The sequence below is a fragment of the Trachymyrmex cornetzi genome, unplaced genomic scaffold (assembly GCF_001594075.2).
Source record: "Trachymyrmex cornetzi isolate Tcor2-1 unplaced genomic scaffold, Tcor1.1 scaffold803, whole genome shotgun sequence".
NCBI classification, from domain to species: Eukaryota; Metazoa; Arthropoda; class Insecta; order Hymenoptera; family Formicidae; genus Trachymyrmex; species Trachymyrmex cornetzi.
The window spans coordinates 2,315-16,221 of NW_017300140.1; the positions used below are offsets into that span (position 1 = coordinate 2,315).

The window sequence follows — 13,907 nt, forward strand, 5'->3', positions numbered from 1 at the left end:
CTTATGAAGAAGTAAAAAATTGGATCGATTCGTGGATCGCCTCAACATATGACCAGTTTTTTCGACGCGGGATTCGTACACTGCCCGAAAGATGGGAGAAAGTAGTGGCCAGCGATGGACGATACTTTGAACCATAAATGTATAGCCAGTTTTTTACAATAAAGCCTCGAATTTCGGAAAAAAAAACGGCGGAAGCAAAGTTGTACACCTAATAGTTTGTGTTTGCTCTGAGGAAGGCTAAAAAATGAGGCGAAACATGTAAGCGCGTTTGTTAAATAAAAAAGTTTCAAGCTTCATATATAAGTGTATTACTTGCGCGACGTCTTCTGCGCCTGACTGTTAACGCCCGTATTCTTTCCAATTCTTTGATTTATAAGGAGTCTTGGTTAGTTTGATTTGTTATACAAAAATATTTGATACACAAAAATATTTATCAAATATTTAAAATAAGTCTTATAAATATGTTCAAATGTTTTATAAATATTTTATAAATATTGTGTGCTGTCTGAATTTGGAAATAAATTGAATATAGACATAAAATGCATCAAAAAGTTAGTACAACGAAAGTTTAAGATGTCTAATTGTTGAAAGCATATACATATTTTTAAAAAGTAAGTATTCCTGGAGAATCTATTAAAATTCTTTCAAAATTATAAATTCTTGTAAAAATTGTGACGAACATATCATGAATTAATGACGTTCAACGTACCACTATCACGTAGCATTAATTCTGCGAAATCATCGAAACTTCCATTCATACCGTGGAATACTTTGCAGTAATAATAATAACTGACGCAAACGTCTTTTGGATTTCTCGTGATATAAATTATCTGCAAAAACAGAAATACAAAGGCGAAAATAATCGCGACTTTTCACATGTGCGTTGCATCATTACCTTTGGCTTCTTCTCATGGAGCTGGCACGGTAATAAGTCCCAAGGTAGATGAGTTTTGATGTATCGCGGCCTTGGCATCTTTGTTATATTTTCGACAGAGTCACCCAGATCTTTAAACCATTCATCATACTTCCCGTTGACCATGATAACCGAACCCCTGACGAAGGAATACATTTGGAGAATGATAAAGGGTGCGTTCCCAATTACGCATAAAGTGCATGCTGTATCGTTTTATCCTTCTTTATTATTTGGTGAACAATAAGGACAAATGATGCATCATGCGCTTCATGCGTAACTCGGAATGCACCCAAAGATAATACTCAGCAATTGCTAACGCTATTTATCGTCACTTTGACATTAAAATGACACTTAATTTAATTGTGACAACATTTTAACATCAAAATGATGACTAATATCTGCTTGCTCTACCTGGGTAGTGTAATTTCTCTTGCAATTTTACAAAATAATGATTCGACTCGTGAATCTACTTACTCAAGCATAGGACTCCGCTTTAGTATGATCGTACGGGCTTCTTCATAATCAAAATCGTGTCCGATGCACCATGTCATTTCCTGTGCCCAGTGACTTCCTGAAAATCAATCGTATTAAGAAATAACATTTGAGAAAAGAGAACCAATCGTCAGGCAACGTTTTAAAAAATATTTTTAATATTCATTTTATATTTTTAATATAAAAATTAATGTGTTAAAAGTATATTTTAAAAGCATTTCCTGATTAGGGATTAGTGGTAACAGGGGTGATCCCGATTGACCACGTCTCGATTGGACACCACCAATCACAGCTTAGGAGCTTTGTAGTCTCAAGCGCTGTAAGCTCGTGTCCAACTGGGTGCCACCTGTGGTAACATCTGCTTGATCAAACTTCGATTTACTCATTTGGCGACTATATTCTATAACCCTCGTTTCTACCAATAGAGTAATTCCGGTATCTACGCCGCACCTATCAAAAACTTAATTTATTAAGTATTATTTACTATGTTTACGGTAAACGAAATACATCAGTAAAAACTTTGTACTGTCTACTACTATGAAAAAAATATTAGAAATCCGAAATATTTATTTTTCATATTAAAAAATAAACTTTTTGAAATCTTGTATTTTTGCTGCATATCCTATATATAGGTATCCTATATAGAGGTAGGATATATGGCTACTCATAGGGGGAGGGGGGTATGTACGGCTCATGAAAAATTTAAAAATAATGCAAACATGCTTAATAATACAAACATGCTTTACTATTCCACTACACGTATGTATCACGAAATAACCACTAAGTCTTTTACACGCTCTACATCATTTAATGTAGATTATAATTTATGATGGCGTTACTTATTACAGTGACAAATCGATTCAACTCACAATAAATTCATTAATATTAACAGTAAGAAGCTGAAATCATAACGCAATGTAATATAACATGAAGACATGTAACAGAGTAGTTACGGGAAAATTACCCCTACTTCTTCTATTTTTTCTAACTTCTGCGGCGTAAATCCCAGCGCGGCATATTTGCCAGAGTTACCTTAGATTAACTTTAATTTTGGTTTAACTTGCACTTCATCTTTTTCTAATTTTTGAAACTAAAAAAAGATGAAAAGATAGTTGAACCAAGATTAAATTAAACTACATTGGTAGAAACAATTCAACTCGCTTACAGCAAAATTTCTGACCCATAATTCATCATCTCTAATGCAATTTTTCCATATGTTAAAGTACAGTAAAAAAAAATAGTAAATCTATCTGCATTAATAAAAAGAATAGTCAATTGAGTATAACATTTAATCAATCAGGGTTTGATCAAAAGTCACTCTAATTACGTGGAATTTTTTCCGTTTCAGATATAAAAACCCATTTGTTTCTTTTTTTTATTGTTACACAACCGTAAAATTTATTTTGAATTATTTACTGAATTGTGTTACTAAAATATTTACCACTTCGAGGAAACGAGATCATCCAGACGTCATCCTCGTATACCGGCATGTCACGTATTTTCTGCGCGTAAAAGATAATTTTTGGCGGTAACAAGCAATAACTGGGTTGCACCTTTACAAGACTCGGCTTCAACCCAAATATCTCGTCTAATTTATCCGCTGTCTCGTCATCCATAGTTGAAAACACGATCGATCTTTTATCCACTGCAAAAAAAACAATGCAATACAAATGAATGAATTAAAAATATTTGCTTTGACAATTTTATATTTGACTCTCACTTATTCCGTACTATTTATATCGTGCGGATATTAATATATGAGAATCTAACGTAGATTCAAGAATGGACTTCACACACTCGGATGCTGTTGCACATGCGACTTGCAGAGGAATGAGTGTACCACACGATCATAATGACCTACTATCGACTGGGATACTTTTTACCGGTTCTATTCCTTTTTCCTGTTTACGATGACTTTCATACTTTCATATTTGCCATGTAAATAAAATGGTCAGTTTTTATCGCGTACATTTAATAGTAAAGTATAGCTCACGATCGCAAATAATAGCAAATATATTAATATATTTAAACTCAATGAATAAAAACAAATTTTTTAATTGAAGGGCTATGAGTCGAAGAATTAAAAAATTATGAGCAATTAAACATCTAGCTTTTTTACTTATAGCCTTTAATTTTAAAATGTATTTGTATATTCTCTTTATTAATGCATCCTTTTTTTTACTTAAATCCTTTGTGTGATTTCATCGTATTTTAATTTGTCTTCTGAAGTAATTAAGAAAATATCATAAGCACGGAGTTAGATGCGTTAAGATATTTCTGTACTCTTTGGTTCATAAATAATCTAATTTTTACAAGGAATTTTAGATTTAGATAAAAGTGTAACTTGCAAAACCGAAAATAAAATTTATTTAGCATTCAGTTAATTGCGCTTATATTGCAATAATGTTGTCAATACCCGGGAAAAAATACAAAAAAAAACATACGAAAGTACCCCCTTCAATTTTTATGAGCTTTTAGTATATTTAAAATAGAGTACTCTTGAAATCATTTAACATTCATTATAATTTTCTTTTTCCATTTTTCATAGTTTCGATGATATTTTTTTCAAAGGAATGTTTCGCCCTAAAATGTATACATATGTAGATACGTGTAAAAAAATACGTTTTTTACTTTGATTTAGAATGGTAGTGTATTAGTAGCATTAGCGTTTACAGATCCGTGAACGACCTTAGCGTAGCGTTGCTAGTGTTTAACATTCGTCAAGGTTAGATTAATGTTTGAGGGGATTCTATTTTGGAGTGGCACCAAACTTTTCTCTCTTTAGAATTTCGTAGAGTAAACTTACGTATGTAACGTGTAAATTTCAAATTTTATCGTAGTGAATGCAATCCCAATTTCAATCTCTGCAATTGGTGGCTTGCCACTAAGCTGGAGTGAACGTAATTCTTACTTGTGTATCATCTTTAACATTTCAAAGTTTCTGCAGGGTTCAACTCGTGTATTTAATTTCATTACAAATGTGAAAGTCAGAGGTATCCTTGTCATGAGAAATGACAATGAAATCGATGTCGAATCGACATTGAATCGACATCGATTCAATGTCGATTCCATTATAATTTCTCACTGGGATCTTGTTACTGGCGATTTTCCCGTGTACGGAAAAAAGTCACTATTGCAGTATAGCGCGACAGGGTATTCCACTGCAGATGCATAAGATTCTTATATATTAGATATAAATATGCTTCTTCTCAAATTGACAACAGATGCTCAATTCTTCCTTTTATCTGATTAATTTACTCAGTGTAATTATTAATTTTTTGATCTAGTTTACATTGTTCACTCCGGCCTAGCGGCAAGCTATCATAGAGATTGCAATTGAGATTACGTTCTGTTATTCACTATGAGAAAATAAAAAATTTACGTTACATATACTTTACAAAACCCTAAAAATTTAAATTACAGAGAAAAGTTAGGTCGGTGATTGAAAACAGAATCCCCTACATTAACTTAACCTCGACGAATATTAAATCTCTCTGATTAAACGCTACCAACGCTACGCCAGAATCGTTCATGGAGTTTGCTAACGCTATTGACTCCACGAACAGCGTTGATATAGCGTTTGCGTCCATAGCGCGAATGGTGTCTCCCCGAACGTACATATGTTTGTGTGTGTTTAGAAAAAAAGAAAAGAATAAAATATACATTCTTAATTATAGATATATGAGAATAAATGTATCTATTCAATCTACCCAATCAACACACAATATTAAAAAAAAAATTTTTTTAACATTTATTTAATATTTTTATACTAAATAAATATTTTTAAAACTATTTTTAAACATTTTTTAAATATTGTGTGCTGATTGGGCAAACACGAATTATAGTTTATATTTAAAAAATTTAGGATAGAATTTTGTTTATAAGTTTATTATAAAAAAAGTATTAAAAAAATTAGAAATACAATTATATACTTATACGAAATGTATATCAAAAATACACATATATCTAAAAAGACACGGCGCATAAAATATTGCAAATAGAATTTTATTTTAATTTAGTGAGAATTTTAGACATTCAAAGTGGACTTAATTATTTTTTTAACCTTTCTTTTTTCTAGTACTGCAGAGATGATCTCTTATCAAACATAAAACCACCGATGAACAATTATGATAGGAAGTATAAAGCGCAAATAGTATTGTGCATGTTTAAATTATTTTGCGACGTTATTAACTTTCTCGTCAAGTAGATGAGATTTCACTTTCGGAGAAAGTCACCCGACTGCATTCTTATCAGGAGTCGATTGCACATTGAATGCATTCCTCGCCGTGTGGTCAAAAATGCTGATTTTCAATCGCAAAAATATAAAGCCCTAAACACAATGAGAAACAACAGCGACAGCGATAGAAATCCACAGGCGATAAGCACAGCGGTAGAAACAGATAAATCCAATCCAACAGGAATGCATAGTGGAAGAAACTCGGATTTCGTATTGGTTTCTTTCACCATTTAGGAATGCATATGCCAATCAATATCAATGTATATAGAAACACAGAATAGGCAATAGCGATAAAATTTTCGACAAATTAGAATTCTGTGTCTATTCCTATTGCTGGTAAAAAATTTTTCATGCATGAATATGTACAAATATGTATAAACATATATAAATATTCATAAACATACATAATTTTACAACAAAAAACTCCAAAACCAGGGCGAATGAGATACATAATTTTATATGAAATACGTCGATCCATACATGTTCATACATCCTTCGTTCTTTCGTAAAATTACTTTTTTGAAGAAAAAAATGTAAAAAAATTACTTATGTATAATATAATATATTATAGGACCGTATATGTGATAACACAAACTGTAGAAATCAAATAATGCTTGTATGATTCTTATGTGAATTTATATACTACGTATATATGTAGTCTCCAGAAACGCGCGCCGAAATGATTTTTCGGTCTTGAAACGCTAACTCTATTTAAACTACCGCAGTAATATCACGAGTTAAATTGACTGGCAATTTAACAAATTCACATAAGAATCATACAAGCATTAAGATCCAGCTAGACCGTTTAAGGCTTTGATTTCTATAGTTTGTGTTACTTATGTATAATTATATATAAAATTACGCATAATTGTGTATGAGCAATTTTTTTAACATTTTTCCAAATTTATTTTTTTCTAAAACAAACAATGCAAAATTACCTTTTAATTATTTTTTATGTTTTCACATATTACTATTGTTATTTTTATTACACTAAAAAGTAATTTTACACAAAAGAAAGAGTGATGTATGAAAATATTGTTATATTTCATATATATATAATTATACGTGTTCATGAATATTTTAAATATTTATGTAGTTTATACATATTTATACACATTAATGTATGAAAAATTTTTTTACCGCGGTTGTATTCTTATCGCTGCTATTTGCTTCGTATTGCATTTAGCCCTACTGAAAAAAATCACATCACGAAGTTACATAACGAAATCATGTAATTAAAACAAATAAATTACATAATGTATTGTTCCAAATCATTACCTTATTTTTTAAAATCATGTAATTTGAAAAATTATATAATATTAGAAATAATTTCATCTATTATATAATTTTATAGTTATCGAATTTTGAAGAATTAAATAATAGAAATAGAAAGAAAAAACATATTATTGTGTGACTTTTCAAAATACGTGGTTTAAAAAAAATCACATACTGATTTGGAACAATCCGTTACGTAATTTACATGATTTTATTATGTAATTTTGTGACGTGTTTTTTTTCAGTAGGGAGGGCTTAAAGCTCTATGGACACAATGAGCAACAGTGACAAGAACAGCTATAGGAATAGTATAGAAATAAGATATAATTGTCGCCTCCCGTTGCACAATACCGTAAAAGAAATAAAAGGCCAACCAAAAAGATGCAAGCATGGTCGACTCAAAAGGTCTGTTCTTTTTGGCTGAACTTTTGCACCAGTTCATCTTTCTTTCTCTTCTTTCCTTCTGGAGAGAAAAGGAAGAAATGAACTGGTGCAAAAGTTCAGCCAAAAAGAACAGACCTAAAGAGTCAAATGCACATTGCACGTGAAAACTGCGCGTTGCAGAAATCACGTGATCTCTCCCACCCCCGACAATCACGTGGTTTATTGATTGCTATCTGTGATTTATGAGCGTGCTGTGGATCGCTGATGCATTCGAATTGAATGCTCCTGTTTATGTACGAGTGACCGTGTATGACATGGGTAAGTCTCTCATTGCTCATCGCAAAATCCATTTCGTAGGTTGACGGTTGACGCGACTGTCGAATGCGATGATCGCGCGTCTTCGGTTCGTTGCACGGCCTTGGAGGTTATATCCCGTCTGCTACACGCACAGCTGTTCGTGCGTATGACGTTTCATTGACGTGTGCATATACGAGTGCTTACATGTGGGTGTGCACGCAATTTCGTATCCTTGAATTTTTGTAAAAGTCTTAACGGACGTACATTTCGAGAGAAAGAAGAATCGCGGAAACGTACGGCCGTTGCTTTTCACGCGCTCGAGAAGCAACCTTGAGAGAATGAGAGTTCGTAAGTGCGTATCTTTATTCGTTTACTCACGTATTTTCTTCGTGCTTTCGCTTACTCTCGAGACTCTTTCGGTCGTACCAGTTTTTTTAATTTTCTATCAAATTAGTAAAGAATATATTGTCACACTTCTTGGATTCTTGTCTTTTTGGTCTCTTAATGGACCTAATACAAGTTTTCCATTTAGTGACACAAGTCGACCAACGTCATTCTTTCCTGACATTTATACCTGGTTTATGCTTCGGTCTTAACCTTTGTCTTAGAATTAGTTTCAGCTTAATCTTAAGGACTAAAGTTAAAAGATAGGAACTTTCTTGAGACTAAGATTAAGATTATGGTTAAGACTTTAGACTGGGGAAGCATAAACAATCTTATGGTATTCTTTGTTGCCAACTTTTAAGACTAAGATTAAGACCGAAGCATAAACCAGGCATTAATGAATAACAAAGACAGAACGACACTTGTCTTGATTTGTGTCATTAAATGGAAAGCATAGCTAGCTCCTTATTTATATAATGAGTAGGATCAGTCAGTAGACTTTGTAATAGCAGCAATGTACATTGAAATTACACCACGGTTCTTTGAATCCAAAATCAATGTACTTATGTTTGTAATGTGTGGCTGTATGGGAGTATTTGCAGTATGCTGAGCTTGAATCCATAGAATAGGTTTGCTAGACCCAAAAAGTTATGCGAATCAATATATTATTTTATATAATATTTTATAATTCAATGCATTATTACAAATTTAAATGAATGAATTATGAAATCCTTTGTTGTTTCAACAAATATTATGCTACTCTTAGAAAACAATTGATTTGTTCTTTGTAACTGAACTTTGGATTTTTTCTCTTCTCTTTAATGTGTCTAATTATATTAATTTTAAGTATAGAAGGAATAACATATACAGCTACAAAGAATAGATTTAACAGTATATTTGTATTACTTGATGTATAATTATTCTCCAATGTCACTTCAGAGTATGTTTTATTCATAAATTGAAATTCCTTTCAGGTCTGTAAATCAGAAGGAACGGTGCTGTACTTTAAACCACTTTGGGAAGCGGACAATGTGGCTTGGCAATAATAATTGCTGGAACGTTTCCATGGATCAGATATTTCACGATCTTATTCACGAATGTAAATATGTGGCACCAGGAGCGCAACTCACTTACGCCTTGAGGAATCGCTTGGAGAAGTATAAAAGAGAAGTGCGAAAGGATATTGTGTCTCGTGAGAAAGAGGGTTGTACCGCTTTGTTTATCGCCTGCAAGAGGGGCCACGTAGAGATTGTCGAATATCTCATAAAAAAATGTGACGCGGACATCGAACAAAGAGGAAAGTACGAAGTGTCGGACGACAGGTCCGTTCATTGTGTTACTCCGCTATGGTGTGCCGCAGTATCAGGAAATTTGGAAGTTATAAAATGCCTTATATCCCATGGAGCTGACGTCAATGCGGTCTCTGATTCTGGATCGACTCCTGTTAGATCTGCGTGCTTTATGACACATATGGGTAACGAAATATATATAATTCATTCAGAATACAATTGAGAGAGAAAATAAAATATATACATAAAAATAATGTATTAGGTTAGATATCTTTTAAAAACATATTTTGTGAAGTGGATGGAAGTTGCTTTTAGATAATTTTAGATATAAGTGTTGTAGATATTTTTAATCAAATTATTGCACAAAAGATAGTATGTTAAATTAGAGAAATGATAATAGTTTTATTCTACTTTTACAATATATATGTGATTTTTTATCTCTCTCTCTCTCTCTCTCTCTCTCTCTCTCTCTCTCTCTCTCTCTCTTCTCTCTCTATTTGTGTTTCTTCAATTAAAATAACACAACGCCTGCATAATTTTTTGCACTCAAAGTATTAAATAGGTATATATTTTACAATAAAAGCAATATAGTATATTTGCGATTAAATTAAATTAGAAAAATATAAGTGTATGTGGGTCTAGGTCAAACCTACTTTTAGACTGTTTGCAAGTGCTGCAATCTGTGCTAATTACTCTATGACATTTTTATTAAAGGAACCAAATATACATATATAATGTAATAATACATATAAATGTATATCTTTGCTTATTATTAAACACATTTTTATATTATAATCTAATCTTAGTTATAAATATGATTATTTGCATTTAGATAATGCAAGTTATCTGGATTAATAGAATGACTTTAAATATGTGGATAACACATATTTTCCAGATATTGTCTCTTATTTAGTGGAAAACGGCGCCGATATATTAAAAGCAAATTATAATGGTGGAACATGTTTGATAAATTCTGTACAAAGTGTGGAGTTGTGTACTTTTTTGTTGGAACATGGCGCGGATGTAAATGCCACTGACATTCAGAACAAAACTGCCTTGCATTATGCTATACAAGAGCACAGACTTCAAACTACTAAATTGCTCTTAGAACATAATGCAGATCCTCATCTTAGATCTCGTTATAATGATGATGCCCTCCAGACTGCCTGCCTTAAAGGAGCCATTCATATATTTGACTATTTAGGTGAGAGGATTTAATGTAACATTGGAACATCTATTTGTTTTATAATAAATCTCTATAATAAGAAATTTATTCTCCTGTATTGTTTCATGATAAGTGTAACATTTATATATAATTTAGTGGAAAACGTATCGTATTCTGCGGGAAGATTGGCAGACGCAAACGAATTGATGGGATCTACATTTTTTGACGATCATAATGACACGCACATGGCGTTGCAATATTGGAGGGCAGCGACGATCCTCAGAATGGTCAACTCGGATGACGGAGTCATGCCTTTACCAAAGAGACCAGAATTACCAAAACGCGAAGCTTATAAAAACGCTACAGAATTTTTGAATTTGGATGAGTTAAGCGCTATCTCGCTTGACTTAGATGCAATAAGAATACAAAGCCTGCTGATATGCGAAAGGATATTAGGTCCGCATCATAAGGATACTCTCTTCCGGTTGATGTTTAGAGGTGCGTCGTATGCAGATGCCTTAAGGTAAATATTTTAGTTTCTTAAACTATTTTATATTATATTTATATTGTATATTTTATCATAAGAGGTTTTCTTTTCTAGATATCAGAATTGTATAGATCTGTGGCGTCGTGCGTTAGAAATTAGGGTAGAAAAGGATTTGGTATGTTAACTGCTTATATATCATAGTTAAAAAATAGGTGATGTGATCTATCTTTTCATCATTGATTCCATATGAAAAATTTTAACGATATTTTTTGCAGATCTTGTATGCGGATACTTGTTTTACCGCACAAGCTCTTGTAAGGCTTATGATAGATCTGAATGAAAAAACGTTGGAAGTAATGGATCGTAATCGAGAAAAGCAGGAACCGCGATTTTGCGACGTAGTAGCGATATTTAAATTACTTTCTAGCCAACTGACCGAAGCTAGAGAATTGCTGGAGGTATATGCGATTTGCATATATATGTATGCATATATACATATATACAATTTACAGAGAATTTTGTGTATTATAATACATTGTGTATGTTATTGCTGTATAATTAATTATACAAATGTGAATATTATAGAAACGTCCTGTACATAAGAGACAAAGAGATAGTTACGAACGCATCCTGAAGTGCGTGACGCATCTTATTTACCTGTTAGTAGAAACAGCGAATTCTGACGAGGAGAAAATTCTAATGCACGAACTAGTCCGTGGTTTAGTGAAACAAAATCCAAAATCTGTTTATACAGAGGATACACTTCTCCATCTTTGCGTTTCTAGTTTAAATACAATTAATTCTAGTTATTTTACTTCTACCGACGATATGCATGTAAGTATGGATCTTCAATTATGTATTAATTAATATTCTGTAATTAAAAAATTATTGTTCCCTGGACTTACTTGATGGAAAAATCGACTATAAATTAGATATATGGAGGAAATACATATACATATGTACATATATAATAGAAGTATGTGGTGCATATTTTCAGACAATCTTTCCACGTTTAGATGTTGTTAAATTACTCTTAGATTGTGGGGCATATGTTGATGCTAGAAATATAATGCGATCAACACCTTTACATGTAGCGAGTAACGAATATAACTTCCACAATCCTGTAAGTATTTATCTTTATACATATATTTTTTATATAGAATTTTATATAAATCAAACTTAATGATTCACGAATTTATATTTGTAACAGCTCATAAAATTATTGTTGGATTATGGCGCACACTTGGATACACCAAACAAGGCGGGTGATACACCAGCGCGATTGATATCCTCTAATTCACTAAATAGCGTCAACCTCCTTAATTATACTAGCCTTCAGTGTCAAGCCGCGCAAGCTGTTTGTAAATATGGAATTCGTAGTACGGAATTACCTATTACGTTACGTTATTTTCTTGAACTTCATAGAGAATGATATTGATAATATTTTCAAATAACTTGAATATTTATTAACCTTCAGACCGCCGGCATGGCGCATTTAGGCGCATAAAATTAAAATCATATATTTTTGATCAGATTTGTCATTCATAGCATATTTTGGCGTGCTGAATGCGATTCTGTCATCTAATTAAACTTACATCTTCGATTTTTGCATAAAAACCAAACTTTTCATAAAAGTCAGAAACAAATTTTTTTTTTGCAACTTTGAATGAATACATTATTGCTTCTATATTTTGACGTTCCGAATACGATTTTGTTGTCAAATTCAGTTTCAGGCTTCCCAGTTTTGCGTAAAAAATTTTTTTTAGAAAAAGTTTGACTTGAAAACGTTTAACTCTATTTTTCAATAGATTTTTTCTTCCGTAAAAATCGATTTTGATCAGTAAAAAGTTGTTTCAAAGAAACTTCTCATTTAGACTCGCGATTGTCATTTCTCTTTTCTTCAAAATATTCAAGAAGTTTTTTCAAAGTGTGTACACTGATTGTCAATTATAAAATAATGTCGGATATAAACGACGAATGTGATGCATAATCACAGATTAGTCCAGTGCGAGTCGAAAAGTTCAAGATTTTCTATTGACGATTTGCGGGAAAAAAATTAAAAACTCAATTTTCTCAGAACAAAAATTTTTTCGTATACTTCACAAAATTCTGAACAAAAAAGGCACTTACAAGTTTTCCGCAAAAATGCACCGTTTTCGAGCAAAAAATTTCCGAAAATTGATGCATACGCTTATACCACCGCCCGCCGGCATGACGCCTTTAGGCGCGCACCTGTGATGGGTATATATCTACCACTAGTTGGGAGACACTTGTATGGAAATTTTCGATCAAGTATCACTTTTCTAGAAGAAAAAATGCCGGCGGTCAGAAGGTTAAGAACAATCTTGCAACGTATTTTGTTATAATTCCAACATATACGACAATATCAAAAGTTTCGTATGTAATAATAAACAATGGTATATATTAATTATAATTAGTTAATGCAGAATATAAGATCATAGAAAAAAACGTAACGTAATGTTATGAAATGAAACAATGTCAAAATTTTAATTATATATAAAGAAAGTACTATTTTTAGAATCCTCCTGTTAAGTGTGATCTAAATTGTAAATATCGCGCATGCAGTTTAAGACATCAAAGTGAAAAGACTGAATGTGAGAAGAGAGTGCTTCTATAAAAACTAATTTTCTCGACGTGATATATATACTTTACAATGTGTAAAATCGTTTTTAATACTTCTGTACAGCGACTTGCGTAATCTAATTAAATATTAAGAGTTCGTGCATTTTGGACAGCCATTCTTAAATATTGCAAGATATTGCTGAAGAGAAATCTGCATTCAAAAGTCGTTAGGCATATTATACCAATTTAAAAAAAATACTTTGCGCAGTAGAAAATATAAACATTGGCGGCAATATAAATTGTTAAGGGAGGGGTATAGTTAATTCGGTCAAAAGAAGGCATGTTTTTATGAATTTTTTTAGGCGCTCTGGTTAGTGCCAGTGTATTGAAATAAAATTATA

The 13,907-nt window shown here is 32.2% G+C and overlaps 2 protein-coding genes across 3 annotated transcripts; one reads left to right on the forward strand and one right to left on the reverse strand.

The window, feature by feature from the left end:
• Positions 1-709: 709 nt before the first annotated feature.
• Positions 710-3,260, reverse strand: St2 (Sulfotransferase 2; the record flags this gene model as incomplete). The annotated part of the gene is made up of 5 exons (XM_018518966.1): positions 3,126-3,260; positions 2,847-3,050; positions 1,388-1,484; positions 896-1,052; positions 710-830 (listed from the first exon to the last, which is right to left on the reverse strand). Coding segments are annotated over exons 1-5 (580 nt in total), but the record flags the coding sequence as incomplete, so codon positions are not given.
• Positions 3,261-7,544: 4,284 nt separating this feature from the next.
• On the forward strand, positions 7,545-12,650 carry LOC108768524 (protein fem-1 homolog A). Of its 2 annotated transcripts, none has more exons than XM_018518976.1 (9): positions 7,545-7,619; positions 8,957-9,456; positions 10,167-10,475; positions 10,593-10,959; positions 11,038-11,098; positions 11,199-11,381; positions 11,509-11,757; positions 11,921-12,046; positions 12,134-12,650. In XM_018518976.1, the coding sequence occupies exons 2-9, from the start codon at positions 9,012-9,014 to the stop codon at positions 12,353-12,355; spliced, it is 1,962 nt and encodes a 653-aa protein (XP_018374478.1). In that variant the 5' UTR covers positions 7,545-7,619; positions 8,957-9,011; the 3' UTR covers positions 12,356-12,650. The 2 variants fall into 2 exon arrangements, with proteins under 2 accessions (XP_018374478.1, XP_018374479.1); XM_018518977.1 differs by lacking the exon at positions 7,545-7,619 and adding an exon at positions 7,885-7,946.
• Positions 12,651-13,907: the final 1,257 nt, after the last annotated feature.